This window comes from Gracilinanus agilis, chromosome 2, assembly GCF_016433145.1.
Source record: "Gracilinanus agilis isolate LMUSP501 chromosome 2, AgileGrace, whole genome shotgun sequence".
Lineage (NCBI taxonomy): Eukaryota > Metazoa > Chordata > Mammalia > Didelphimorphia > Didelphidae > Gracilinanus > Gracilinanus agilis.
In genome coordinates this window covers 479,623,809-479,651,650 of record NC_058131.1, presented here as the reverse complement: position 1 = coordinate 479,651,650, position 27,842 = coordinate 479,623,809, and the positions used below count along the sequence as shown (strand labels likewise).

The window sequence follows — 27,842 nt, the reverse complement described above, 5'->3', positions numbered from 1 at the left end:
AGTTCTTAAAATACTTAAAAGATCAACATTTGTTCATCTTCTTTAACACAAAACACAATTCAGTAATCTGAATACTGTCAAGGTTGACTTTTTCAGGAAGTCTTAATAGTATTGTTTTTTGTTTTTGTTTTTATTTAACCCTTAACTTCTGTGTATTGGCTCCTAGGTGGAAGAGTGGTAAGGGTGGGCAATGGGGGTCAAGTGACTTGCCCAGGGTCACACAGCTGGGAAGTGTCTGAGGCCGGATTTGAACCCAGGACCTCCTATCTCTAGGCCTGACTCTCAATCCACTGAGCTACCCAGCTGCCCCCAATAGTATTGTTTTAAAGTAGCAAGAACTTTGTTCCCACTGGATGCCAAAAGTCAATAATTAGCACTGAATAAAAAAAATTACCTGAGAGGAATGTCTAAAGGATTTTAGGACAAAGTAACTTCCCAACTATTATCTTATTTAAAACATTAAAAATAGTATTAAAATCTTCTGTGGCTTCAAAAAATTGAATGCAAACATCATACAAAATACTAACTCCTGAAAAAGAAATGAAAAATGAGTCATCTTAACTTTTGTTTCACTATAATTGGTTATATATGGGGTATATTAAGTTAGAAGAAAATACACTCATTCAAGCTTCTAAGAAAATTCTCATCAATGTTATGAAATAAAAAGACAAAATTAAAATTAGTTTCATTAATCATATAAAATATATTAACAGACTGAAATTTCTCTTGTTAAAGTTAAAAAGAAATCTGACTTATGTTCTTATTAACCTGTAGTCCAATGAAGGGTCAAAGGCTTCTATTCAGAAATATGAATTATTTGCTTCCCAATGTTGCCGCCTGTCATCATAGATTGGAAGGCAACTGAAAGAGAAAATAAGTCATCTTGAAGAATTAGTGTCAGTTACATAGTCTAACCAGTTATGTAAATAATCATTGTAAGAGCTAAGACATAACATCATATATCCATATATTAAATATGAATATTTTAAAATATAAATAAATATAAAATAACATTATGTATCCATATGGCAAAATGTATTTTTATAATTCTGAATAACGTCCTAAATGGTTATAAGTTTTAAAATACACAGATTAGTCCAAATCAAGGTAATAAAATTAGTTGGTACCTGAACTAAAACTGTCCTTCTGTTACTAACTATATTCATTGTAAGTTCAGGAGGAAAAAAAATGAAAAAAAGATTGAAATAATCTCTTATAAAGGATATAAATGAAAATGATTATAGAAGAGTAAGTGAAACTAACACCTGTTAACTTAAAAGACTCAGGGCTTTTGTATAAATATGGCATTCCAGAAGAGTAGTTGTTTTTACAGCATGGAAAATATGGATTTCTCATAAGACAAACATAAAACATATTCTCCTAACAAAAAACAAAAGTTTCCAGAAAATAAAAACTTTTAAAGTAAAACAGCTCTCAAATAAAATTCTATTGGTTACATACATGTTGATATATCCACTGAAGAAGAGTCTAAGAAAATTATGAAAACAACGCACATGGGGGCAAAACCTTTATTTTCCTGTGAATTAAATAATATAAACATTTTCTTCAATCTGTGAAACATAAACTGTGAAAAGGACTATTCATTCTGTGAAATATATAAGCTGTGCATATGTTTTATGAGGAACTCGAGAAAGAATCTCATAAAATGAAACACTCTGAAGATCGATGTTCCTCTTATATATTAAGTCGGTTCTCTGGGAGAAGTTGGATAAGTTCATATTTCATTTAGACTATGGTGACATTTTCCAGTAAAGAAAAACATGACATACAGTGCAGAGAAAAAAAGGATTGCCAGTAAAAGTTTATGTTTCAAAGCAAGAACTTACACTTAAATTATTTTTTAAAATTCAGATCATCTTACCTCCCATGTTTTCCAAGCCATCTATCACTGTCTCTTTGATCTATAAATCAAAATAATTGTAATTAATTTTCTTCCTTACTTTGCAAAGGCACACACTTTTTAGCACTTTCTCCTTTTAAGAAAGATATATTTTTGTGAAACATTGTGGAATGATCAAATGTAATAGACTCATACTAATAGCAATACTATCCACATCTAGAGAAAGAACTATAAGAAACACAAAAGAAAAACATGATATATCACTCGGTTATATGGGTATATGATTTGGGATTGTGGTTTTTAAAAGATGACTCTATTACAAATATGAATAACACAGAAATAGGTTTTGCATAATAAGACATGTATAACCAGTGGAATTGCTTGTCATCTCTGGGAGAGGAGAGGGAAGAGTGGAAGGGGAGAACATGAATCATGTAGCCATAGAAAAAGATTCTAAAAAAATTAATAAAAATAAAGATATATTTTTATATATAATAGATGACCTAAAAGCCATAGAAATTAAATGTTTATGAATGAAACCCATTTTCCCCAGTCAACTAATATTATGGTTTTGTTTCTTTCCTTTTCTCTTACTCTACTCCCAAGCTTTTCTGCCAAATAGTGTGTATATATGTATATAAACAAATAGTAGGTCTTTTTTTTTTTTTTTTTTTTTTACCATATAAAGCAACCATGAACAAAACATAACCTTTGCTGTTGCTCAGTCATTTTCAACTCTGTCACTGCATTTGAGGTTTTCTTGGCAAAGATACTCAAGTGGTTTGCTATTTCCTTCTCCAGCTCATTTTACAGATGAGAAAATGGTAGCCAACAGGGTTAAGTGACTTGACCAGGGAACACAGCTAGTAAGTGTCTAAGACCAGCTCTGAACTGAGAAGATTAGTCTTCCTAACTCCAGGCCTGGTTCTCTCTCCACTGTACCTCCTAGTTGCTTGTTAAGACAGCTTTTAGTAGGAATGATTATATACTTTCTATTGTATAAATCAGAATTTTTACATTAAGTAATAATTTTCTAAATGTAGAGATATATGCTCTTGAATTAGCCATTTTTTTTGGAATGGTCAAGAAAAGAACTAACTTATTCTTAACTCTTCTAACTTCTGGCCCCCTCTCTCCTATACTTTACTGATGATAAACTGTGAGACTAGATTGCCAGAACGGGAGGATAAGAAATTAGACTACAAAGGGAAAGAACTGAAGTGCATAGGGATGGGAGAGTAAAGATCGCCAGCAGAGGGAGGTTTTCACCTCAGTAGTTGGCCACCTCAATTATAAGGATACTGGGAGCTGGAGGAGGGAGTCTGTTAGCCAAAGGATATGGGAAGAACCAGTTGATTGGGCCTCATTTTCTCTGACCCCAATGTAACCAACAATATATGCAGATTTCCTAGCTGCTGGAAATACAGGCAGCAGGTAGAGGTGGCAGGGAACTCTCTCTGAATACCTGGGCTAGTAAATGCCTTGTCTTCTAGTCTCCTACAGCAGAATTAACTCTTAACTTTTTATCTGTTCCAGAGCTTATCCAAAGATGGTAATAGATGGTATCACCAAAAAGTTATCTTTTTTTTTTTTTTTTAAACATTCTGTTTTAGAATTGATACTAACTATTGGATCCAAGACAGAAGAGCAGTAAGGGCCAGGCAATGGGGGTTAAGTGACTTGCCCAAGATCACACAGCTAGGAAGTATACAAGGTTAGATTTGAACCCAAGTCCTCCTGTCTCTAGGCCTGGCTCTTTATCCTCTGAGCCACCTAGATGCTTCCAAGAATCTATCTTAATGAGTGTTCAGCCCCTGGTATCTGAGTCCCTGAAAGCAATACTGAAGCTTGGAACTTCTGATGGACATAAATTACCTTTGGAGTATGCCTTCTACTGAATGTCTCCCCTGCCCAACTAGATGGTAAGCCGAGGAGCAAGGCTTTGTCCTTTGTTTCTTTTTCATCTTCTTTAGTGTGCTTAGCAAGCACAGTGCTTTATTCAATAAAAAGGCATTTGATTCATACTTGACCCAACAACTGGGAATGTATTATGAACCTGGATCAGATTTTTAACTTTTAGCATATGGATAGATCTATTTATGGCCTATATGCACTGTAAGGTTGATTTTATTTTACTGTCAGTTCTCTATCAAAATAAAGCTAACCCTTTAAAAAAAAAACCAAACAAACAAAAAAGGAGAGTGGTTGTCCTGAAATAAAATAGAAGCAGCAGCAGTAGCTAATACAGAGCATTCAAGAACATGTATTAATGGATCAGCAAGGTGGTTCAGTAGATAGAGAACCAGGAGGTCTTGGTTTCAAATCTGACCTCAGATCAGATACTTCCTAGCTGTGCAATAATGGGCAGGTCACTTAACCCCCATTGCTTAACTCTTACCACTCTTCTGCTTTGTAACTGATATTTAGTATTGATTCTAAGACAGAAGGGAAGGTTTTTTTAAAGTGTAATTGGAGGGAAGCTGGGTAGCTCAGTGGATTGAGAGCCAGGCCTAGAGAAGGAGGTCCTAGGTTCAAATCTGGCCTCAGACACTTCACAGCTGTGTGACCCTGGGGAAGTCACTTGACCCCCATTGCCCACCCTTACCACTCTTCCACCAAGGAGCCAATACACAGACGTTAAGGGTTTAAAAATGTAAAAAAAAAAAAAAGTGTAATTGGAAAATATTTAATGAAATAAAAATACAACACAACAAGGATAATGCTCATTTATGGTTTTCTAAATGAATACATGCCCTAGAGGGATCAGGGATCAGCTTCTATTTGAGTTTGAGCACCAGTTCTCAAATGTTTTGATCTCAGGATCCCTCTTCACTCTTAAAAATTTCTGAGAACCCTAAAGAGCTTTTGCTTACATTGGCTATAGCTATCACTATTCGAAAAATATTTATTCAGTTAAAATAATAACAAATCTGTTACATATTTATATAACATTTTAATGAAAATAATTCTATTTTTCTAAACAAAAAAAAGATTAACATAGCATTGCTTTACATATTTTTACAAGTCTATTTAATGTCTGTCTCAATAGAAAACTGATCTTTTTGCTTCTATAATTCACTCTGTTGCTATAAGTTGTTTTAGCTAAATCTGGTCTCAAATGGATGGAAAGTTGGAAAAGAGAGGAACATTTAAATAGGTAACTTTTTTTTATTATGAAAATAATTTTGACCTCAAGGATCACCTAAAAGTACCTTGAGATTGCCAAAGATTCATGGATCACATTTTAAGAACTGCTGAAATAGAGATTTTTATTAATACCAGAATTCCCTCAGAAACAAAGTAATATAATCTTCATATCAAGAAGTTTTTATTTAAATTAACTGTAGTGAGCAATTGAACACATCCCAGCTATATAATCTGAACTAACTATTCTTAAGATAACAATCTGATTTTTCAAACTACTACAGAAATTCAGGCTATAAGATAAAAGGAATCAATTGGCTCAGACATAGGCTGATATAGGCTCAGATACTACCTTTAATTTTCCTTCTTTAAACCACTGACTCAGTTGTATAAGTCCAGACTCAAATTTGTCCTTATAATTCAAAACCAGAAATCTTTCCCTGTAGAAAAATATAAGACAATAATCAAAAACAGGAGAAAAGCAAGATTAGATAATTTCACCAAACTTCTGAAATCATAACATATAGCATGGCTTAATCATATTGAGTTCTGCCAGATAGTTTAATTGTCTATGAAAATAAAATTTTATTATGAAAATAAAAGATATCAAGGAGTCAAAGTCAAAATCACTATACAAGTTAACAAAATTTATTTATTAGGTTTCATGTAGTGTTTTTTTTTAAACCCCATTTTCTGTCTTAGAATCAATTGGTTCTAAGGCAGAAAAGCAGTAAAGACTAGGCAATGGGGGTTAAGTGACTTGCCCAGGGTCACAAAGCTAAGAAATCGTCTGGGGCTACATTGAACCCAGGACTACTCATCTCCAGGCCTGGCTCTCTATCCACCGAATCACCTAACTGACTGCCATGTAGTTTTTAAAACATGATTCTCCTCTGCTTGGTTTCAACTCCAAGGAACAAGATGCCCATTCCAGGATAAGCTTATTACTTCTAATTTCATTACCATAATACTAAACGAAGCCTTGATTGGCATTACCTCCCTCAGCTTCCTCTCCCTATTGATTGGACAGCCAAATGTCTTCCTTTACAGAGGGCAGAAACTGAGCTCTCGGTTCCTCGCTCCAATTTACATCTGCCATCTGCCTTGTTTCAACTACACAGAATGAGAGGCCCTCTAGTGTTTCTTGCCTTCCCTCCATTTTCCTGCCTCTTTTTGTAGGTTGTCTTCCCATCCTCCACTCCCATCAGACTGTAAGGTCCTCGAGGGTAAGCTTTATTAACTGTAACCTTGTCACTCAGCACAATACCTGGCACAGAGAAGTGATATAGGCTGGTAGTGGGCAGGAAGGGGCAGTAATAGGAACAGGACCCTCCTACTCTGAAATCTTACATTTCTCACTAATTAGCTCTAGTTAAACATCAACTGCAATACCCATAATTTCAGCATAAGTCAAGTATGAATTGTATATTGTTCATTTATCTACTCTGTGTACCAGATCCGTAATGTTCTCTGCTTATCAGCTTTGTACCCATTCTGTTTTATTCAATGCTTATATTCTACTTAGAAATAATGAATTGCCTATAGTGGTCCTCCAATGTACTATATACCCTCCCTACGCTCCCATTCTGTTAGGGCATCAAGACATCTCCCTGACAAATGATGACAAGGTGGACAATGGAGGAATGTGGAACCTGGGCACTTAAACCCCCAATCTTGTGCATGTTCCTTATTCCCATGGCATACCTCCACCTGAGTTTGGAAAGGAGATGCTAAGCTACCAGACTCAATAAATATACCAACTCTAATCCATGGGGTGTGGAAGCTGCCACTCTTCAGAGGAGCTGCTACTATCAGCCCCAAAGAGGCTACTCTACTAGCCCCTGGGCTTGTCCATCAGCCCAAAAGCTACCTGAAAAGCCCACAGACTATTCTGTCAGCTACTGGGCTATTATATCACCAAAACCCACCACTTCTTCAAATAAAATTCTTCTTTTATTTCTTGACTGAATGGAGTTTGAGTCTCCCATTCTTGGGTGAGAGCCTGCTACAAACCTGGGTGCATTTCTCCCCTATCAAAAGGCACTTAATATTTACTGGATTGTATTGGAATTGGGGGAATAGCTCTGGACAAAAAAGTATTTCTATATATATATAGTTTTGTTTAAAAAAATTTTTTTAAACACTTACCTTCTGTCTCAGAACCAATACTATCTGAGGCAGAAGAACAGTAATGGGGGTTAAGTGACTTGCCTAGGGTCCCACAGCTAGAGGAACTGTCTGAGGCCAGATTTGAACCTAGGACCTCCCATCTCTAGGGTCTGGCTCTCAATCCACTGAGTCACCTTGCTGCCCCCTGTTTTAAATTTTTAAAAATTAAATTTTTTATTTTACTTTTTCCTCGATTATATGAAAACAAAAAATTTTAGCATCCATTTAAAAATTTTTGAGTACCAAAGTCTCTCCTTCCCTTTTTCCCCTCCCTCCTCCTTAGGAAGGCAAGTAATATGACATAGATTTATATAGATATATGGTTTTAATATGGTGGCAAATAAAGGAAAGAATGGGTACCTTGTGATGTTTCTTGTTTTCAAAATATTCTCTACTTCAGGCAGCAGTGGGGGAGGATAAGGGACATCCTTGTTGTACTGAGAAATCTGGCCACACAGGATAACATGGCTGTTCTGATTCATCTATTCAGAGAAAATTGATTACTATTCCCCTAAGAAATAGATTTTTCTCTGTAGCTACTGAATATAGAGCTGCTTTGTTAAAAGTATGAATATTTTCATAAAATAAATGTCAATGAAAACCTCCTTAGAAGCAAAAGAAAACAAAAAAACCCTGACTCTTCCATTCATAATAATTTAAGAGATTTCTGGATGGGAGACTCTATCCATGACATATAATTTATGAGCATGAAATGGTAAGCAAGAGGGAAGATGAAACTTACAAACTGGAAAAAAATATGATGCTAAATTCTGTAACTCTAAGGAAACGAGTTCATCTTCAAATATTCACATATCTTGAAATTATGTTAACTCTCTAGTAAAGTGATATATAACAACTGAATGAAATACTAAAACTTTATAAAACAGGAAATGCTTATCCATATGTGGTCATTTCAGTTTACTTTTCTAGCTTTCCTACTGAAAATGCTGGGTGCAGTAAGTAGACGTTAGATGAGGGCAAGATAGGAAAAATCAGAACCTAGCTAAGGCAGTTCTATTTCTTTCTGAGAAAGTGTGAATGCAACCCAAGATAAGCTATGACTTGGTTGCACCTACCTCATATATGTCTTTTTGTATGGCATGATGAAATGTATTTTTTCTTTCTTTTATATTCTCCACATTCTTATTTTTTTAACCCTTAATTTCTGGCCTTGAAACAACTCTAAGACAGAAGAGTCATGGCTAGGCAATTGGGGTTAAGTGACTTGCCTAAGGCAACACAGCTAGAAGTGTCTAATGCTAGATTTCCCAGGTCTCTGACTGTACGCCTGGCGATCTATGCACTGAGCCACCTAGCTGTCCCTCCATATTTCTTATGACAAATCATGAAAGAACAACAAATAATAACTTTCTATTCATGAAGAAACAACTTTAATTCATTAACTTGGGGAATTAAGGTGAAAAGGATAAGATTATCTCATTAGACAGAAAGCCTTCCTTGAGGGCAGGTATTGTTTCATTTTTGTCTTCTCATCCCTAGCTCTGCATGGTGCTTAGAATACAGAAGGTGCTTAAGAAAAGCTTGTTGATTAGCAAAAAGCTAAATGGTCAACAGAGCAATTCTTTATCACTTTGCCCCTTCCACTCTGCCCTCTGAACTATTGTTCTATATATTTTGCAAGTTTTTTTGCTTCTTAGGTCTTTTTCTCTCATGCCCTGTCTTCTGGCAGTCACTGAGACCTGACACTTGATGATACTACATCGCTTGCATTCTTTCTAGAATGAATTGCACCTTCTCTCATACTCATCAACTTACTGATCCTAGGAGAGAGAGAGAGAATACTTCTTAGTTCCCACTGCCACTTTCTGACTCTCCCCCTACTACCATTACTCAGCAAACTCCTCATTTTAAGAGTCACTATGTACATTTATCACTCAGATTCCAGAGTCTTATCTACTGCTCTCTCCCAAAACTACCTTGTATTTGTGTGTGTGTGTGTGTGTGTGTGTGTGTGTGTGTGTGTGTGTGTGTGTGTGAGTGAGAGAGAGAGAGACAGACAGACAGACAGACACAGAGACAGAGACAGAGAGGTCTCCTTTACTAGGAAGGAAATATCTGTTTTCCTTTTGTCTTTGAATTCCCAGCTCCTGATACTCAGTAGGTGCTTAACAAGTGCTTGTTTACTGTACACAAATTAGATACCAAGCATGGTACCATTTCAGAGAACAATAATAAACTATCAGGCTGTTCTATCAGAGCAAATAGAATTTGGCAGGATAGGTCTTTTAGCTGGTGGCTCAGAGTAACAAAGTAGGTATGCATATAACAACAGAAATAAAAATCATTAGTTCCTTAAATTTATAACAGGAATTCATCAATCACCTGGCTTATAACAGTATCACTGATGTCACCACCAACATTGTCAAAGTAAACATCCACTCCAGATGGGCAGAGCTCATGTAGTTTTTCTGCTACATTATCTTTCTTATAATTAACTGTAGCATCAAAGCCTAGTTCTGAGACCAAGATGGAGCACTTCTCATCTGTTCCACAAATTCCCACCACTCTGGAACAGCCTTCCAAATGGCCAATCTGGAAGAATAAAAGTCTGAAAATTAAATTGTTTTATATTGTTATAACAATACCTAGAATGGTACAGAAGCTGTAAGCTGCTATAAGTATATGTTGGACAGTTCAGGTCAGGTCAGAATTTTTAAACTTTTGGCTAGAGACTACTGTAAAACTTAAAGAGCAAAGCTAGGATACAATTTGATGTTTGAAACAAATTAAAGATAGAGGTAGAATACAGAGTGATTTTTGAGGGTACATATAAATGTCTTAGATATGATTTTAGAAAAGAAATCATCAGAGCATCAATACATCATAACTCTAGATTGGAATTTAAGTTTCTGAGCTTGACAGAAACCAAGAAATAATCAGAAAAAATTACACTTCTGTAAATTTTCATCATGAAGATTTATTTATTACATTCACCTATGCTAAATATGCCTCTATAGAAATGTTTAAAAGCATGGTCATTCATTGGTTCTGAAAAAAAAAAAATATCGGGTAAAAAAACCAGGGAGAAGGTAGTTCATAAAAATGATGCTTAAGAACATAGCAATAACCTAACTGATGTTCAAAAGAGTTCCAGCCAATGGGGACCAAACATGAGTTCAGAATGTTACCAACTATTTGATTTGTACCAAATTATGGGACAACAGTTTCACAATGTTATAATGCTATTTGGTTATGATGTAGTAAGATGTTATTGTAAAATGACATTATGTAGAGGAATGTTGAGTATTGTCCGTACTAATGCTATATTTTTGCCCTAATTGATTTATCTTTGACTTTTAAAAATATGATAAATTATGGTTTTAACAGATTAATTCATTAGAATATGAAATTTCAGGAAGGTAGTTTTTTTCTGACTGATTATGTTTATCATAGCATTCAATCATTTATAACTAATTCTGGTTTTTCTAAGTTTCTCATAAATGAAGAACTAGACCATCAATAAATTTCTGAATCACAAGATGTGTACTATTAATATTAGCAGTATTTTAATTGATCACATATACACAATACTTCCATCAGAAATATTTAGGCAAGACATGTGCGATTCTCAATTTTATGCTTCTGCTTATCTAATTTTATATCAAGACTTCAGTTATAGATGTTTCTTTCTTAAAAATCAAATGAGTAATCATGAGAAAAGTTTACCTGGCCAGCCAATGATCCACAAGCACCTGCAGCCCCACTGACAACCATCGTCTGGTTGGAACCAACAGTTATATGACCTTTTTCTTTTATTCCAATAAGAGAAGTCAATCCAGGCATACCAATAGCACCAAGAAAGTAAGAAAGGTGTCCATCTACAAGCTGTGGGTCTACCTAAAATAAAATATGCATGTATTTTATATCAAATTATGGATTTCTATTAAAATTTCAATGAGAGACATTGATGGGAGATTAACCCTATATGATTTCTGGTTAGGTAAAGTGCTTATTCTTTTTTTTTTTTTCATTAAGTGCCTATTCTTTAAGGGATCCAAATTATAAAGCTGGACTGAAAGCAGAATGGCACAGCAAATAAAGAACTGGGTCTAGAAGTAAGAAAGACCTAATTTTGACTCTGTAACAAACTGGCTATGTGCCTGTGGGCAAGTAATGTAATCTCTCAGTGACCACAAACAACTCTTAGACTTAACAGTTGCCAAATGGTTGCTAACTTGTACTGGTAAGAGCTTGTCTCATTGGAATGCTATGAGCCACCATCAACAAAAATGTCAACATTTGATTATGGAATTATTTTTTAAACTCTTACCTTCCATCTTGGAATCAATACTGTACATTGGTTCCAAGACAGAAAAGGCCAGGCAAGGGAGGTTAAGTGACTTGGCTGGGGTCACACAGCTAGGAAGTATCTGAGTCCAGATTAGAACCTAGGACCTCCTGTCTTTGGGCCTGGCTCTCAATCCACTGAGCCACCCAGCTGCCCCCAGATTATGGAATTTCTGATCAAAGCCTCAAGTAAAAGTTCAACCTCCAAAATGTCAAATGTAGCTATGGAAAAATAGGGACATTGGCAAAGCAAATGGTATAGCCATTTTGCAAAGCAATTTGGAACTATATCCCAAAAGTTATTAAATTGTGAATTCCCTTTAATCTAGCTATACTACTACTACTAATTTTCTAAAGATATCAAAGAAAGGAAAAGGTCCTATATGTATAAAAATATTTATAGGAGTGCTTTTTTTAAACCCTTAACTTCTGTGTATTGGCTCCTAGGTGGAAGAGTGGTAAGGGTGGGCAATGGGGGTCAAGTGACTTGCCCAGGGTCACACAGCTGGGAAGTGTCTGAGGCTGGATTTGAACCTAGGACCTCCCGTCTCTAGGCCTGGCTCTCAATCCACTGAGCTACCCAGCTGCCCCCTATAGGAGTGGTTTTTGTAGTGCCAAAGATATAGAATCTAAAGGGGTGCTCATCATTTGAATGACTGAACTGATTATGTTATATGAATATAATGGAATACTATTGGGCTAACTTTAGAAATGAAATAAATAATTTAACTTCAGAGGAACTTAGGACAACTTGAATATACTCAAGCAAATGACCAAAGCCAGGAGAATAATTTATACTTTAACAAAATTACAAAAAAACAAACAATTCTGGGGGAGTTAAGAGCTCTAATCAATGCAATGATCAATCCTAATTCAGAAGATCTAATCCAGAAGATCAATAATGAAAAATGCTATCCACCTCCTGACAGAAAAGTGATGGACTCAGGGTATAGAGTGAGACATATTTCTGGACATGGTCAATTTAGGATTTTATTTTGTTTGACCAAGCATATTTGTTACAAAAGTTTTGTTTTTATTTTGGGGGAAGAGGAGAGGAGGTGGAAAGGACAGAACGTCTGATAACTGAAAAAAAGCAATATTGAAAATTATAATTATTTTGTAAACAAAAAATGTCACCAATGTGAAAGGTCACAGTTTGTGCTGTAGCTGCTCAAGATTTTTTTATTTATCTGCTTTTCTACATAGTTTTTCTACTAATTAGCTATGTGATCTAATCTAATATGTGATCTCTTTTTCAGTTTCCTCTGCTATAAATAGAAGGGAGAAAACTGGTAACCTTCAAAGTTCCTTCCAATTTAAGATCTGATTTATAGATCAATCACCATAATGAAATAATAACAACTCCTCCCATTTATATAATAACATTTTAAGGTTTGGAAAACACTTTCCTTATAACCTCAGGAGGCAGGTCATGCAAATGTTGCAGTGGCTGTTATGAGGGCTAGTATTGGGCAAAAGTGTGGAGTATGATTTCAGCATCCCTTCATTGTTCCTTCTGCATCCTCCTGCTCTTAAACACTTTCTCTTCCTCTGAACATTCTTTATCCTCAGGCTGTCCTCCAGCTGCTTAGCTCTCAGCAACAACGTTCCAAGCAGTCAGCAGCAGGTCAAATTCTTGACCGTTTTTTCTGGATTTGCCCTTCAAAACTTATAGAAGGCCGATTGGAGAAATAGGGTCTGGATAGGGCCTGTTATCTGGATTCCCTACGTGACCAATCCAGGTTAAGGAAGTCTTTGGGTTTGGTCCTGGTCACCTGAACCCTGAAAAGCTCTGGTACCAGCAGGTTGGTTAATCCAAAAACAACTTGACCCCTCCAGGAGGCTATTGGGAGTCATTTAGAGAAATAGAGTCTGTAATAGATATTTTATCTGGATCCCATTACAAAATCATCGGCAAGTAAAACTGTGTGTATGATTTTTTCTGCACTGCATGTCAGGATGCAGACAGAATGGGCCATCTAAGATAAAAATCTGAGGCTCCTCTTTTGACTCATTTTTAGATCCCCACCTTTTCTTAATATTCTTATTGTAAAGCTTTGAGTCCTTAGCAGACCAGCAACTACTGAGTTAACCATTTTTCTCCTTGATAATTAAGAAGCCTGAACTCCAAAAAGATATATTACTTAGATAATCAGGCTGGAGACAGACAAAGCTAGACAAGACTTTATCTGACCAGGTGCAATCCTGTAAATCAAGGGGACAGGACTCAATTAGTAAAAATCTCTATGAAACATATTTCTGCTCCCAGAATTAACCCCCTACTAATTGGTGGTTGGAATTTGGCCCTTGATCCTGTACCTATCTCTCTACTTTTTAGACTTTAATGGGTTTTTGTATGATTTGTAACCCCTTCCCAGCTGTGATTCTTTCTCTGTGTTCTTTGTTTGAAACCAGTATATAATAAACTCAAAACTCCATAGCAGTTGGGGCAGCTGGGTAGCTCAGTGGAGTGAGAGTCAGGCCTAGAGACAGGAGGTCCTAGGTTCAAACCCGGCCTCAGCCACTTCCCAGCTGTGTGACCCTGGGCAAGTCACTTGACCCCCATTGCCCACCCTTACCAATCTTCCACCTATGAGACAATACACCGAAGTACAAGGATTTAAAAAAACAAAACAAAACAAAAAAAAATTCCATAGCAGTTGAAGCAGCTATAGGCTAACCACTAGTCTGGCTGTTCTCAGTTTTCTATTTCTGGTCTTTTCAATCTGGTGCCACTAAACACCACTCAGGACCCCCCAAAATATAGAGCTGGCTCTCTATAAAAACTTCTCTGTCTTCTATATTAGTCCTGTTCAGAAATCTCCAACTTCTGCTAGAAAAAATTCTAGTTGAAGTATAGCACACTCATTTGGTAGGCTAGTCGTAATAACACATATGTATGTTTTAACAGTTACTTTTAACTAATAGAGTTTTAAGTCCTGAGACAGACCAACTGGTGAATGGGGAAGATAGGAGGAGGAAGAATTTCCCCATAACCTTCAAATTATACCACCACAAAGCCCCAAGCTATGACTATGAAACAGCAAAGATCTCCTGACGTCAGCATTAGTTTTATCTGTGACTTAGACAGTAAATGAGAGTCATTAATATACTTTTGGTGAAAACTTAGTCTTTATATACATTTTCAGGCAATAAAAAGGAATAAAGAGGGCAGCTGGGTAGCTCAGTGGAGTGAGAGTCAGGCCTAGAGACAGGAGGTCCTAGGTTCAAACCCGGCCTCAGCCACTTCCCAGCTGTGTGACCCTGGGCAAGTCACTTGACCCCCATTGCCCACCCTTACCAATCTTCCACCTATGAGATAATACACCGAAGTACAAGGGTTAAAAAAAAAAAGGAATGAAGACAAAATAATAAACTATTGGCATAGATTTGGCTATATTTAATGAGTTACTAGGCAGAAGAAACAAGATGATTTTATTACATTCTTCAGAATCAAATGCCAAAGCCCAAAGAAACTGAGAATTATAAGAAACATATACAAGCTGTTTAAGAGATTACCTTTTCAAGGGTATTTCCCTCTAGAATAGCCTTAGTCTGCCAGGGCCAATAAAAAGAAATCACAAAATCGCCTTTAGCCAAACTTGCATGTTGACTCTCTTCTATAACTCCAACACCTCCACCATCAACCACTTCGGATGGCTGCCAAGGTTTTATATAGTCAGTACCAGTGTCTTCATTCATTCTACAACGCTGAAAAACAAAAACATTGAGAGAATTCTGAAAACACTTTGATATACATATATCTAGAAACCATTAAAAAAGGATCTACTGGGGGGGCAACCGGGTGGCTCAGTAGATGGAGAGCCAGGCCTAGAGATGGGAGGCTCTGGGTTCAAATCTGGCCTCAGACACTTCCTACCTATACAACCCTGGGCAAGTCACTTAACTTCCATTGCCCAGCCCTTACTGCTCTTCTGCCTTAGAACCAATAAACAGTAGTGATTCTAAGATGGAATGTAAGGGTTTAAAAAAAAAAAAAAGGATCTATTGAATGGTGTTGAAAAAAAAATAGTCTTAAGTATAAAGCATTTTTCTGAGGTAAAAACAAAAGTTTATTTTCCCTTTTCCATTCTCTCCGAGTTCTTTCCTATTTAAAGAATATCTCTCTTTAAAATCACTAGACAACAGCTGTTCAAAGAATATAGAGGATTTTAAATATCCTTTTCACAATCCTAATGAAGCTATGAAGTAGTATTATTTCACGCATTCTTCCAATCCCTACACATGTAAAAAAATTTCTTTTTCAGGTCAGCTAAGTAGTTCAGTGGATAATTAGGTCTGGATACAGGAGGTCCTAGGTTCAAATTTGGCCTCAGATACTTCCTAGTTGGATGGCTCTGGCAAATCAACCCCAATTTCCTAGCCCTTACCACTCTTCTGCCTTGGAACCAATACTTAGGATCTAAAACAGAAGGTAAAGGTTTTTAAAAAATCCTTTTTCTCAGTTATCCTTCTTCCCAAAGCCCTATCACTCAATCTTTTACTTCCGACTAAAAAGAACTATTTTCAGTTCAGAACCCATTGCTAGCACCATAGGTAAGAAATGTTATGTCATAGCAAATTAGCTAGAGTTATTTCCAGAAATCATCAATGTTAACAATGAAAACCACAACCAATGACTTCAAGAGTCCCCAGCAGGGGGTGCTACAATATCCCCATTCAACTCTACTAACAAACAATGATTTAGGAATACATGTTCTAGACTATTTTTTAAAATTTGTGGTTAAAAAAAAACAAACAAACAACAACTGTAAAGGATACAAGCAAACAAAGCCACAAACTACCAGACTTCTTTTTTGCTTCTCTGAAATGTGACATGCCATAATACATAAATATTAAACACTTGGATCCTCTCAAACTGAGAAAAAAATGTCATTGACAGTGGTTCAAAGCATATGATTTATCTCTTTCCATCAGGCAGTCCCACAAAAATCAATGAAGGTCTCCCATTTTAGGAACATTACACAATATGGCTTATGAAGCATACCTAAACAGGAATTACTTAAGCTGTTCATTGATCCTACTGTTATTTATCATAATGACCTCTGAGAAACAATTTTCATAAGGTCATACAAGTTCTGAGGTGACTAACCAAAGTAAATGCATAAAATCTTTAAGTCTGAGAATACTACAGACCGCCTGGACAGAAAGAAGAGACAGATGAGGAGCTTGGGAAATATCACAAGCCTGGCACAGAGGCATGATACATATTAGTGAGGAGGGACTTTAATTATCCAGAAACTAATAAGAGCTTTTTGGCTTGCTTCAGGGAAAATTTCCTCCTTCAAAAAGATAAAAGAACTGACAAGAATTTCTATTTGGAATATGATTCTCACAAACAGGGAAGAACTGGTTGCTGAGGTAGAAATCACAGGCCACCAGGTAGAAGTGACCACTTCCTACAAGAGTTTGTGATAGAAGAGAGGAAATCTGGACATAATGTATCCCATATCCTAAATGGAAAAGTTAGATTTTAAAGAATTCACAGGAAAGAGAGGTATGATCCCAGAGTAAAATATGGTAGAGGATGTCAGCTCAGGAGGGCAGAAAGATATATAAGAATGAAATTCTCAAAGCCCAAAGGAAAACAATTCCAAAAGGGGATATATCAGAAAAGATTTAATTCAGTTGGATAAAAATTTATTAAGCACTTACTAATGTGTACCATGTTAAAGCACTAAGGATAGAAAAAGAGGCAGAAGACAATACCTGTCCTCAAGGAGTTTATCATGAAAAGATCATTGTGTGTACATAGGGAACTCAGCAACCAACTTGGGGTTTAAAAAGAAATGTTCAAGGCAGCAGCTGAGTAGCTCAGTGGATTGAGAGTCAGGCCTAGAGACGGGAGGTCCTAGGTTCAAATCTGGCCTCAGATACTTCCCAGCTGTGTGACCCTGGGCAAGTCACTTGACCCCCATTGCCCACCCTTACCACTCTTCCACCTAGGAGCCAATATACAGAAGTTAAGGGTTTAAAAAAAAGAAAAGAAAAGAAATGTTCAGGGGGCAGCTGGGCAGCCTAGTGGAATAAGAACCAGGCCTAGAGATGGGAGGTCCTAAGTTCAAATCTCACCTCAGACACTTCTCAGCTGTGTGATCTGGGGTAAGTCATTTGATCCCCATTGCCTAGGTCTTATCATTCTTCTACTTTGGAACCAATACATAGTATTGATTCTAAGGAGGAAGGTAAGAGTTTTGAAAGAAAGAAAAGAAGAAAGAAAGGAAGGAAGGAAGGAAGGAAAGAAGGTAGGAAGGGAGGAAGGAAGGAGAAAAAGTGGTTCAGTGAACAGAAGCAAATATAGACAATAGAGGATGATGACAATCTTGTAAAAACAATGTCAGGCCAAAAATGCAGCAAGAATAGATACAAAGAAGAATTCAATTTAAAATCACTATCCATGGTATAAAAAACTTTATGTCTACCTGCTAAGAAACACATAGGAATTATATGGGCACAATTATAAAACACTTCACACAAATAAAGACATCTAAGTAACTGGAGAAATATTAATTGCTCATAAGTAGGCTTAGCCAGTATAATAAAACTGACAATATTAACTACTTATGTTAATTTACTTATTTAACACTATGAGAAATTACTTTATAGAATTAGAAAAAAAGTCATAACAAATAGGAGGAGGTGGTGATTGGCAAATATTTAGAAAAAATGAAATTATAGATATTTCAATAATCATCATATATTATTGCCTTTGGGCATCTAGATAATACAGTGAATAGAGTATTGGGCTTAGAATAAGGAAGACTCCTCTTCCCGAATTTATATCCAGTCTTGAGACACTTACCAGCTGTGTCATCTTTTTTTTTTTTTAAACATTTATTAATATTCGTTTTTAACATGGTTACATGATTCATGCTCCTATTTTCCCCTTCACCCCCCCCACCCATGGCCAATGCACATTTCCACTGGTTTTATCATGTGTTATTGATAAAAACCTATTTCCAAATTGTTGATAGTTGCATTGGTGTGGTAGTTTTGAGTCTACATCCCCAATCATGTCTGCCTCAACCCATGCATTCAAGCAGTTGTTTTTCTTATATGTTTCCTNAGAAACAAAGAACCATAAAAGGAAGCAGTGATTACAAAGAGATAGCATGGCTTCAAGAACAAGTCATGGCAGACTAACCTCATTTCCTTTTTTGACAGGATTATTAATCTAGCAGATGAAGGGAATGTGATGGATGTAATTTACCTATATTTTAGCAATAGTGGTTTATAGTAGTTGTTTTTTTTTAATTAAAAAAAATTTTTTTAACCCTTACCTTCCGTCTTGGAGTCAATACTGTGTATTGGCTCCAAGGCAGAAGAGTGGTAAAGGCTAGGCAATGGGGGTTAAGTGACTTGCCCAGGTTCACACAGCTGGGAAGTATCTGAGACTAGATTTGAACTGTAATGCAAAGATGCAACAAAAGCTTTTGTCCTTGCAAAAGTTAACTGAAAACTTCTTGCAGTTAGAAGCCTTAGAATACTGACAGATGGGCAGTTGGAACCTGAGGCTTGAAGAGGGCGGAAGGTCCAACTGAGGCTCTGCTTTTGGGTTTTGGCTTTGCTTTTGGCCTGTGCCTTGTCTCTGGACAATTTGAACCTAGCTAACTTCTCTGGACCTCTCCCTGATCTCTCCATATTACACCCCTGCTACCTTTCCTGGTTTTCCCATGGGCTCTTTGAGGAAGAGTGGCTTTTGGGTTTTAGTGATTAGACTTTGTGGGTTTAGTTTCCTTATAGGCAAGTAGGACATACTTGAATCAAACGATCTCTTGTTTTATTGATTTAGTATACATTTTACTTTAAAGGCAGCCAAATCTTTCCTGGCTGGGAGAGCAGGCTCTCTCTCAGTCCAACCCACTCCTGTGACCCTCCCCCATCTTGAGTTCTTCCCTAGTGGCTGTCAGCAAACCCTAAACCCTTCTCTCCTTCTGACTAACCCTGAATAATAATTAAACCCCCCTGTTACCTACTCAAACCTTCTGGTGAATCATTGTGTTGAAGATTAGGCAGGGGTTGAAGAGGGAAAGAACTATTTTCTTCTACTTCCTGAGGGAACTGGAGGCATCCATCTTGGAAGGAAACCCTTACCAGAGACTTCCTCCTGAACCCATCAGTTTCAATGACAAGGAGGAGCCCTTCAACTCCTCCCTCGAGGGACTTGAGAAACTGACAAGAAAAGCCCTTAAGGCAGATTTAAACCATTTCTGACTGGTCCAACTCCTTGTGTCTATAGAGATACCTTTCCTGCCTGGAAGGGTTCAACCTATTCCCTGAGTATCCTCTATCTCCAGCCTGAGTGTCTAGCCTGTTCAAGCTGCCTCTCCTGAATACCCCACTTATTTCCCTTACCATTCAATATACCACCTTGTCCATTCCTTCCCTAAACTCAGCCATCCCCTTCATTCCTCTCCTATCACCTCATTCACCTTTTACCCCTCCTTATTAGCAAGGATTAAGAAAGCACCCCAACTTTATTGACTACAGAACCTAGGACCTCCAGTCTCTAGGCCTGGCTCTCAATCCACTGAGCTACCCAGGAGCCCCCTACAGTAGTTGTTAACAGTTCAATTGACATGTCCAGAGTGGAGTATGCCAGGGATTTGTAAGATGTTCAACATTTTTATAAATGACAAAAATAAAAGATATAAAAAGAAATAAAAGATATAAAAGACAAAAATAAATAGCATGCTCATTAAATTTGGCAGGTAACTAAAAGCTGGGAAGGACAGCTAAGATACTGAATGGTAGAATCAGGATCTAAAAGGACTTTGACAGGCTAGAGCACTGGACTGGGTATAATATGTACTTCAATAGGTTTAAAGGCTTACCCCTTGGTACCCCCCAAAAAAAATCAACCTTGCAAGTATAAGAGGGAGGGGGCAATGATGAGATGGCACTTCTGAAAAAGATCTGGAAATTTCAGTGGAATTCAATGAATCAGCCTGTTCAAGCTGCCTCTCCTAAATGAGATGAGGAAGCAAGGTGACACAGTGGACAAAGCATAGGGCCTGGGATAAGGTAGATCTGAATTCAAATCCAGCCTCAGACATTTATTAACTTTATGATCCTGGGCAAGTTACTTAAATCCTTCTGCCTCAACTTTCTCGAGTATAAAATGGAGATGTAAAAAGCACTTGCTTCCCAAAGTTCTTGTGAGGACAGAATGAGATAATATCTATAAAGAGTTTAGCACAGTGCTACTGTGTATATTATGTACATATAAATACTACTATTATCATTATTATGATGTGCTGGCCAAAAAAACTAAAAAAATCTCAGGCTATATCGAGAGGCTTAGTTTCCCAGGACAGGGAGGTCATAGTCTCATGCACCTTGCCATTGTGAAGTCTCACTGGGAGTACCATGTGCTGCAATTTTAAAGACACAAGTTGGAAAGATCTAGAAATGGCAATGTGCCTTGAGTTCAAAACATATGAGGCTTAGTGGAAGGCATTAAGGATATTTAGCATGGCAAAAAGAAGAATCCTTGGAGACATGACAAATGCCTTCAAGCATCTGTAAGGCTTTCAGGTATAAGAGAGGCTAGACTTGTTCTTTTTGGTCAAGAAACAACAGGTAAAAGTTGCAGCAACCAATTTGTGCCTAGTGTGAGGATTAGCTATCAGGTATGTGATAGCAGAGTTTCTTTGGGCATATGATTTGGAATAGATGGTCACTGAGGTCCCTTCCTCACTTTAAAATTCTGTTCCTCTGGGAATGAAGCAAGATAATAAAGGTTAGTGTAAGTTAGTAAGTCAGCAAAAAAACAAAACAAAACTGTAATGAAAATTCAGCTTTAAAGTGTAATTTACTAAATAATATAGGAGGCAGCAATTAATATGGAGCAACTCTGTAAACACAGTATCTTACATGCATGTTTAGCCTATTTGGACAAAGAGAAACTTTACTTTAAAATTTTACCCTAAAAACACCAACAAAAAATAAAACGAATCACATGAATCACAAAGGTTTGTAAAATCTTTGGGCTTTCCACAACTTCTTACAGTGGATCAAAATAAAAACCAGAAAATGTTTTGGAGAAGAAAAAAACTTATTTTTATTTGGTTCTATAATATCAAATTCAATTATCATCGAATAATGTCAAAGTTTAATGACTTCTATTTTTTGTATTAGTAAAGGTAGCTAATATTCAATTTTAATATGTTTCACTTACTAAACTTTGAAAGAAGTTTAAAGAAACTTTCAAACTTTGATTCTATCACAAAGAATTCTAAAAATCCAATATGCACTAGCAGCAATGCAACAAGCCAGGAAACTCCTAAAGGACTTAAGGAAAAGAATCCTTTCCACATTGAGAGCAAGAACTATGGGAGTAGAAATGCAAAAAGAAAAACATATGACATCAATTATCATGTATATATGGGTATGTGATTTGGGGTTTAGGTCTTAAAAAAATCACTCTATAACAAAAATGAATAATATGGAAATAGGTATCAAGTGATAACATTTGTACAACCTAGTGGAATTGCTGGTTGGCTCTGGGAAGGGGAGTGAAAAGGGGAGGGAGAGAAAATGAATCATGTAAACATGGGGAAAAAATTAAAAACAAAATAAATAAACAAGGAAGCAAATAAATTAATTAATAGCATGGGGCTAGGAATAGAGGAAACAGACTTTTCTACTTGACATTTTAAGCTTTTTACAACCTGGTCCCTTCTTGTCACCATGGCCTTTTTTCTTTTTCTTTTTTTCTTTTTTAACCCTTACCTTCCATCTTAAAATTAATACTGGGTATTGCTTCCAAGGCAGAAGGGAGGTAAGGATGTCCCATCCTCTCTAGGCCTGGCTCTCCATCCACTGAGCCATCTAGCAGTCCTTTTAATAAATAATTCTCCTCCATGAACACTACAGTCTAAGCATAATGGCCTACTTAATGTTTAACTCATGTGGCATGCCATTTCTCATTTTCTTGCCTTTGAACTGACCATCTCTCAAACCTTGAATGTTCTTTTTTTCCAACTTCCAACTCTCAGAATCCCTGTCTTCCTTTAAGATTCTGCTCAGCAAAGGGGGTAGTTAGGTGGCTCAGTGGATTGAGAGCCAGAACAAGAGACAGGAGGTCCTGGGTTCAAATTTGGCCCCCAGACACTTTTATCTGTATGTTTCTGGTCAAATCATTTAATCCTCATTGCCTAGCCTTACAGCTCTTCTGCCTTAGAACCTATATGTGGTATTGATTCTAAGATGGAAGGTGTTAAAAAAAATTAAAAAAAAAAAAAAAGGTTTTGCTCATGGACCACCTTCTCCATCAGCCCATTCTTGGTCCCCCAAACTATTGATGCTTTTCCTTCTAAAGCTACTTTCCATTTACACAGTATTTGTTGTTTATGAAGTGATGAAGTGATTTACTTATATATAGTGTCTCCCATTAGAATGGAAGCTCTGTGAAGGTAGGGTCTGTTTTTATGGGGTTTTTTTTGCTTGTTTTTTTAAATCTCCAGCTCTTAGCACAGTACCTGTCCCTGTGTTAAAAGTTTTAAAAATGCTTGCAGATTAGATGGTATATCAAAATTGAATGTAAGAATCAAAAAATTCCTATAGCTATCTGTAACATAAAAATACATAATCAAAAGACTTATCAATAGATTCACAATATGACTGGGTTCAGATACCATTAGAGCAGCAGCAGCCACACCATTCAAGAAAAATGGAGAGGAAGGAAACTGGCCAAAAAAAAAATTCAGTTTTATGAAGATATAGTAACCTGAGAAATATTTGTTAATGAGATAAAAAGCAGAAATGACCCTTTAGAAATCTGAAGCCTGAATCTACGTAGAGTACAGCTGTTTAAAAATCTGATGATATTTATTTCCAAACCATTTCTATACAAAAGAACATTTTCATAAACCCATTTCCCTAATGAGACTCCTGACACCACCATCTGGATTAATTACATTTTCTTCCAACTCACCATTTAAGTGTCTGTTAACATACTTGAGCCACTTCTGAGATTGAAAGTGAGCAACTTAAAAAATCTGCTTTTGGTAATTGGGGACAGAACAAGGATGAAGTGTTTTGTAAATCTTAAAGCGATATGTAAATGTTTGCTCTTATTATTTCTCTTTGATCCTTGGAGTCTTTGATTCTCAGGAAAAAGTAGAGTGATTATTTTCTTTAACTTAAGAAATATAGCCTAATGTATTATTTTTTATGCCGAACATTTTAAATACTTTTTTTGAACACAGAAATGGAAAAACAACTGGTTACTGATATACAAGACCTTTAAAGTCTTTTAGACTTGATTTTAGGACCAAAAAAAATAACAATTGGCTTTATATTCTGATTTTGCTCTGATAACTGTTTTGATTATAAATGTTATCTATTTGTTGCTAATGTTTTAAGATATTCTTAAGGACTTTTCCCTATGACCAAACAGTACAGTTTGTTTTCACATACTCTAATTTTTGTCAAAATGTGTTCATTTTAATAAACCATTTTTATATAAAGCTCATAAAGGAATCTTTAGAGGGGAAAAGCCCAAACCAGGCATGCCTCATTCTCCAGACTCAGCCTCCATGTTTCAGCAGTCTTTTCCTGCCACCCAGGTGACCCCATCTTCCATTGGTAAGTTCTTCCATTTTAAGGAAGGGCCCAAATCAGCCATCCTTCATTTTTATGACTTTGCCACCATGTCCTAGAAGGCCTCTTAGGATACCTCCAGGCCCGAGCAGAAATTTCCCCTTGTGCCCATCCCAATTTTATTTTTAGTTCCTTTTATATGTTGGTGGTATATCGGCTAAAGTGCTAGGCCTGAGTTAGGAAGACCTGAGAGCAAATCCAACTGCAGACACATATTAGCTATGTGACCTTGGGCAAGACGCTTAACCTTGGGCAAGTCCTCAACTGTAAAATGAGAATAATAACACTTCCCAGGATTGTTGTGAGGATCACAGGAGATAATAATTATAAAATGCTTAGTACAGTACCCAGCTATATGAACTATATGAATTTTAGCTATTATTATTATCATCATCTCTCACCACTAAAATGTAAATTCCTTGAAGGCAGCAACTATCTTTTATTTTCCTTGTATTTGTATCCCCAGTAATTAACATAGTGCCTGGACCATGTAAATGCTTAATAAATACTATTGTCCCGGACTTGGTAAGCACTTGTCTATGAGGTAGATAGTACAAATATTCTAATTTTATAGATAAGAAACCAAAGAAGGTAGCTAGGTGTTAGAGGAGATGTAGTGCTGGGCTTGGAGTCAAGAAGATCTAAGTTCAAATCCAGCCTTAGCCACTTACTAGCTGTGATGTTGGATAAGTCACTTAACCTTGTTTGGCTTTTTAAAAAAAGTAATTAAAAAAAGTGAATATTTATATGAGGCTTTAAGATTTTCTATACATCTTACCTATACAGTATTATTGCATTTGATGTTTACAACAAATCTGTAAGGCAGATGTTATTATCATTATTTCATAGATGATGATAGGAAAGGCAAAACTTGCTTTCCCCAAAACAGCAGTTATTCTTGCAGAATCCAGTGCAAAATATAAATATAAATATAAATATATATCCACAATTTAAGAAATATGCCCCTGGACAATATTTTATAAAACTAAATAAGAAAAAATACATAAGGAAATGTTAAGTAAGCAAACACCAAGTTTCCTAAAGTTTGCCAAAGTAACCACACATCTTAGGTATATACTGTTAGAGATGCCAAGAACAAAAAGAAACTGTGTAATCAAAGCATGCCAGCATCTACTTTTTTTCCTTCATGAGATTTTTATTGTATGTGTGATATGTGTCTTCTATTGTGTCATGAGCAATATGGAAATATGTATTATATGACTATTTATTGCCTCCATAGGGAAGGAGGAAGAAAATCTGAATCCTAAAATGTCAGAAAACAATTGTCAGAAATTTCTTCAAGGAATAGTCAGGAGGCCAGTGTCACCAGATCATAAAGTTGGTGGCAGGGGCAGTAATGTGTAAGAAGGCTGAAAGGTGGGAGTATTTAGTGGCCAAAGAGAGGGTTTCAGGGAGCCATTGGAGTTGGCTGAAAAAAGGGTGACATCATCAGACCTGAGTTCCAGGAAGATTAATTTCACAGCTTAATTACAGATTGGAGTGGGGAGAGACTTTCAACTACTGCAATATCCTGAAGCCTCGTACCACGGTAGAAGCTGTGTAAATGGGGAGCAAGTGAGAGAGACTGTGGATACAGAAATGACAAGATTTGGCAATTGATTGGATATATAAAGAAAGGCGAGTAAGGAGTGTACAATGACAGTGACCAAGGTGAATAGAAGGATGGTTGGGTTCTCAATAGAAATAGAATGTTTGAAAAACAGAGGTAGGAAAAATGATAAATGTAATCAGAGCCATGATGAATATCAAAACCCTTCTATGACTGTACATCTTGTTTATTCTGTCCTGCTTAAAGTAAAAAGGAGAGAGGTAGGCTTTTACTCAGCTGATTCCTCTCCCAGAAAGCAAAGCTTGTCCTCCAAGGATTATCTGCCAAATGGTGGGTATGGAGGAAAGAGGGATTTTCCCAGTAGCACCTTCACCCTGATGGGGAGGTTCCTATGCGGAGCACAGGAAAGGAAGGAAGGAATGGCAAGGCATGATAACTGGTATAGTGGTATTGGAGACAAGCCTTTTGACTGGCTATTGTGGGCCAGATGAGAGGGGACCTCTCTTCCCATTCTCTGACTGACTGATCACAAAGCCCTTGGCAACATGCCAGTAGAACCCTACTTTGGAGATAGGAGGCTCTTATAGACCTGTGGCCTTCTCAACATGGGTACCTATTCGAATGGTGAAAATTACACTCCATGGATGGTTCTTATCCTGTTGCAACCCTATATGAGGCCCATCCATGATACTAGGGTCATATTTTATCTTGACATCACGATGATAACACTAAAATATGAGTTCCTTTTGGAAGCTTTTTGCTTTTTCCCTGTACTCCTAGTGCTTAGCACAATGGCTGGGACTTATTAAGGACTTAATGAATGCTTGAATGAATGAGTGAATTACACAGGTTGGCTAATCATTATCTTTTCCTTTTGCCATGTGACCGGAACATTTTCCACCTTTAAAAATATTTTGTGGATACTCTCTATCCATCAACTTCATTTCCAAATATACCACTCCCACCTTCCTTACACAGAAATAGCTCTTACAACAAAGAATAAAGGCGAGGGAGCAAAATAAAAATTAATCAATACAGGTTCTGGGTTAAGATGGCGGCAGAGTAAAAAGCAGCTCTTAACCTCTCCTGACAGAAACACACAAGACTCCTCAAGGGGACATAAAAACAAGTCCAGACGAACGGAGGAACCCCACAACAGGGTGCATCGTGGAAGGTACGTGGAATCAGGACATTTCCATGCTATAAAGGGGTGAAACAGCTCTCACTAAATTGCGGGCTAAGCAACCACCCCCCCCCACCCCCTCCACACACACCACCTATAACGCCAAAGCCAGCTAAAAAGAAATGGAGCAAGTTTGGGGCACCCATCGAGTCATTGGCAGCTCCGGGGTCTGTTCCTGAGAGCAGCAAGATTTAGGACCTCAAAAAGCTAAAGAACGCACACGAACTCTGAGCGCAGACGTAGAGCGCAGGCTCTGGCGGAGGCGCGGGTGGAGGCAGACACAACCGCGAGCTAAGGCTCTGAAACCCTGAGTGGGGAACCAGTGCAGACGGGTATACGACTGTGGAAGCAGCACCCTGAGACTTGTAAAGAAACCTCCGGTAGAGGATCAAGCAAGGGAGTCCAACAAGGGGCTTGACCTTGGAAAAAACCAGACCTCAGACCTCAGGTGCCAAAAGACCGCAGACAGTCGCTGAGCGCGAGGATAAAGCTAAGAAGCTGCTGGGCTAATGATGGCTACCCAGACTAAGGAAGTTCAGAAAAGAAAGATTAACAACAAGAAAAAGAAGTCTTTAACACTCCACAACTTTTACACAGAGAAAATCCAGACAACCGAGCAAACAGAGGAGGAGAACAAACAAGCATCCGGACCCTCCTCAAATAAGGAAAACTCCTCACAAGCTATGGAAGAGTTCAAAACTGAGAATTTGAGGAAGATGGAAGAGATCTGGAAAGAAAATAACAGTTTAAAAGGTAGAATCTTGCAATTGGAAAGTGAGGCTCAGAAACCAAATGAACTGATAAGCAAATTGAACACCAGAAATGACCAGATTGAAAAGGAATACCAGAACAAGAGTGAACAAGAAAAATAGGATATTCTATTACACACAAAGAGGGCATGGGAGGGAGAGGGGACAAATACTATTATAAGAAGGAGAGGAAGAGAGCATTAAGAGGTAATAATCAAACCTTACTCTTAG

General features: G+C 37.1%; 1 protein-coding gene across 1 annotated transcript in view; it reads right to left on the bottom strand.

Annotated features, from left to right (window-relative positions):
• Positions 1-557: 557 nt before the first annotated feature.
• PTGR2 (prostaglandin reductase 2) overlaps positions 558-27,842 on the bottom strand; it is a 72,529-nt gene continuing 45,244 nt past the window's right edge. The window contains exons 3-9 of the mRNA XM_044664935.1: positions 15,002-15,193; positions 10,862-11,032; positions 9,518-9,727; positions 7,535-7,656; positions 5,358-5,445; positions 1,883-1,922; positions 558-861 (exon numbers count right to left, since the gene is read on the bottom strand). Coding sequence (XP_044520870.1) covers positions 797-861; positions 1,883-1,922; positions 5,358-5,445; positions 7,535-7,656; positions 9,518-9,727; positions 10,862-11,032; positions 15,002-15,184 — 879 coding nt within the window. The 5' untranslated portion in view covers positions 15,185-15,193 and the 3' untranslated portion in view covers positions 558-796. The remainder of the gene's footprint in view (positions 862-1,882; positions 1,923-5,357; positions 5,446-7,534; positions 7,657-9,517; positions 9,728-10,861; positions 11,033-15,001; positions 15,194-27,842) is intronic.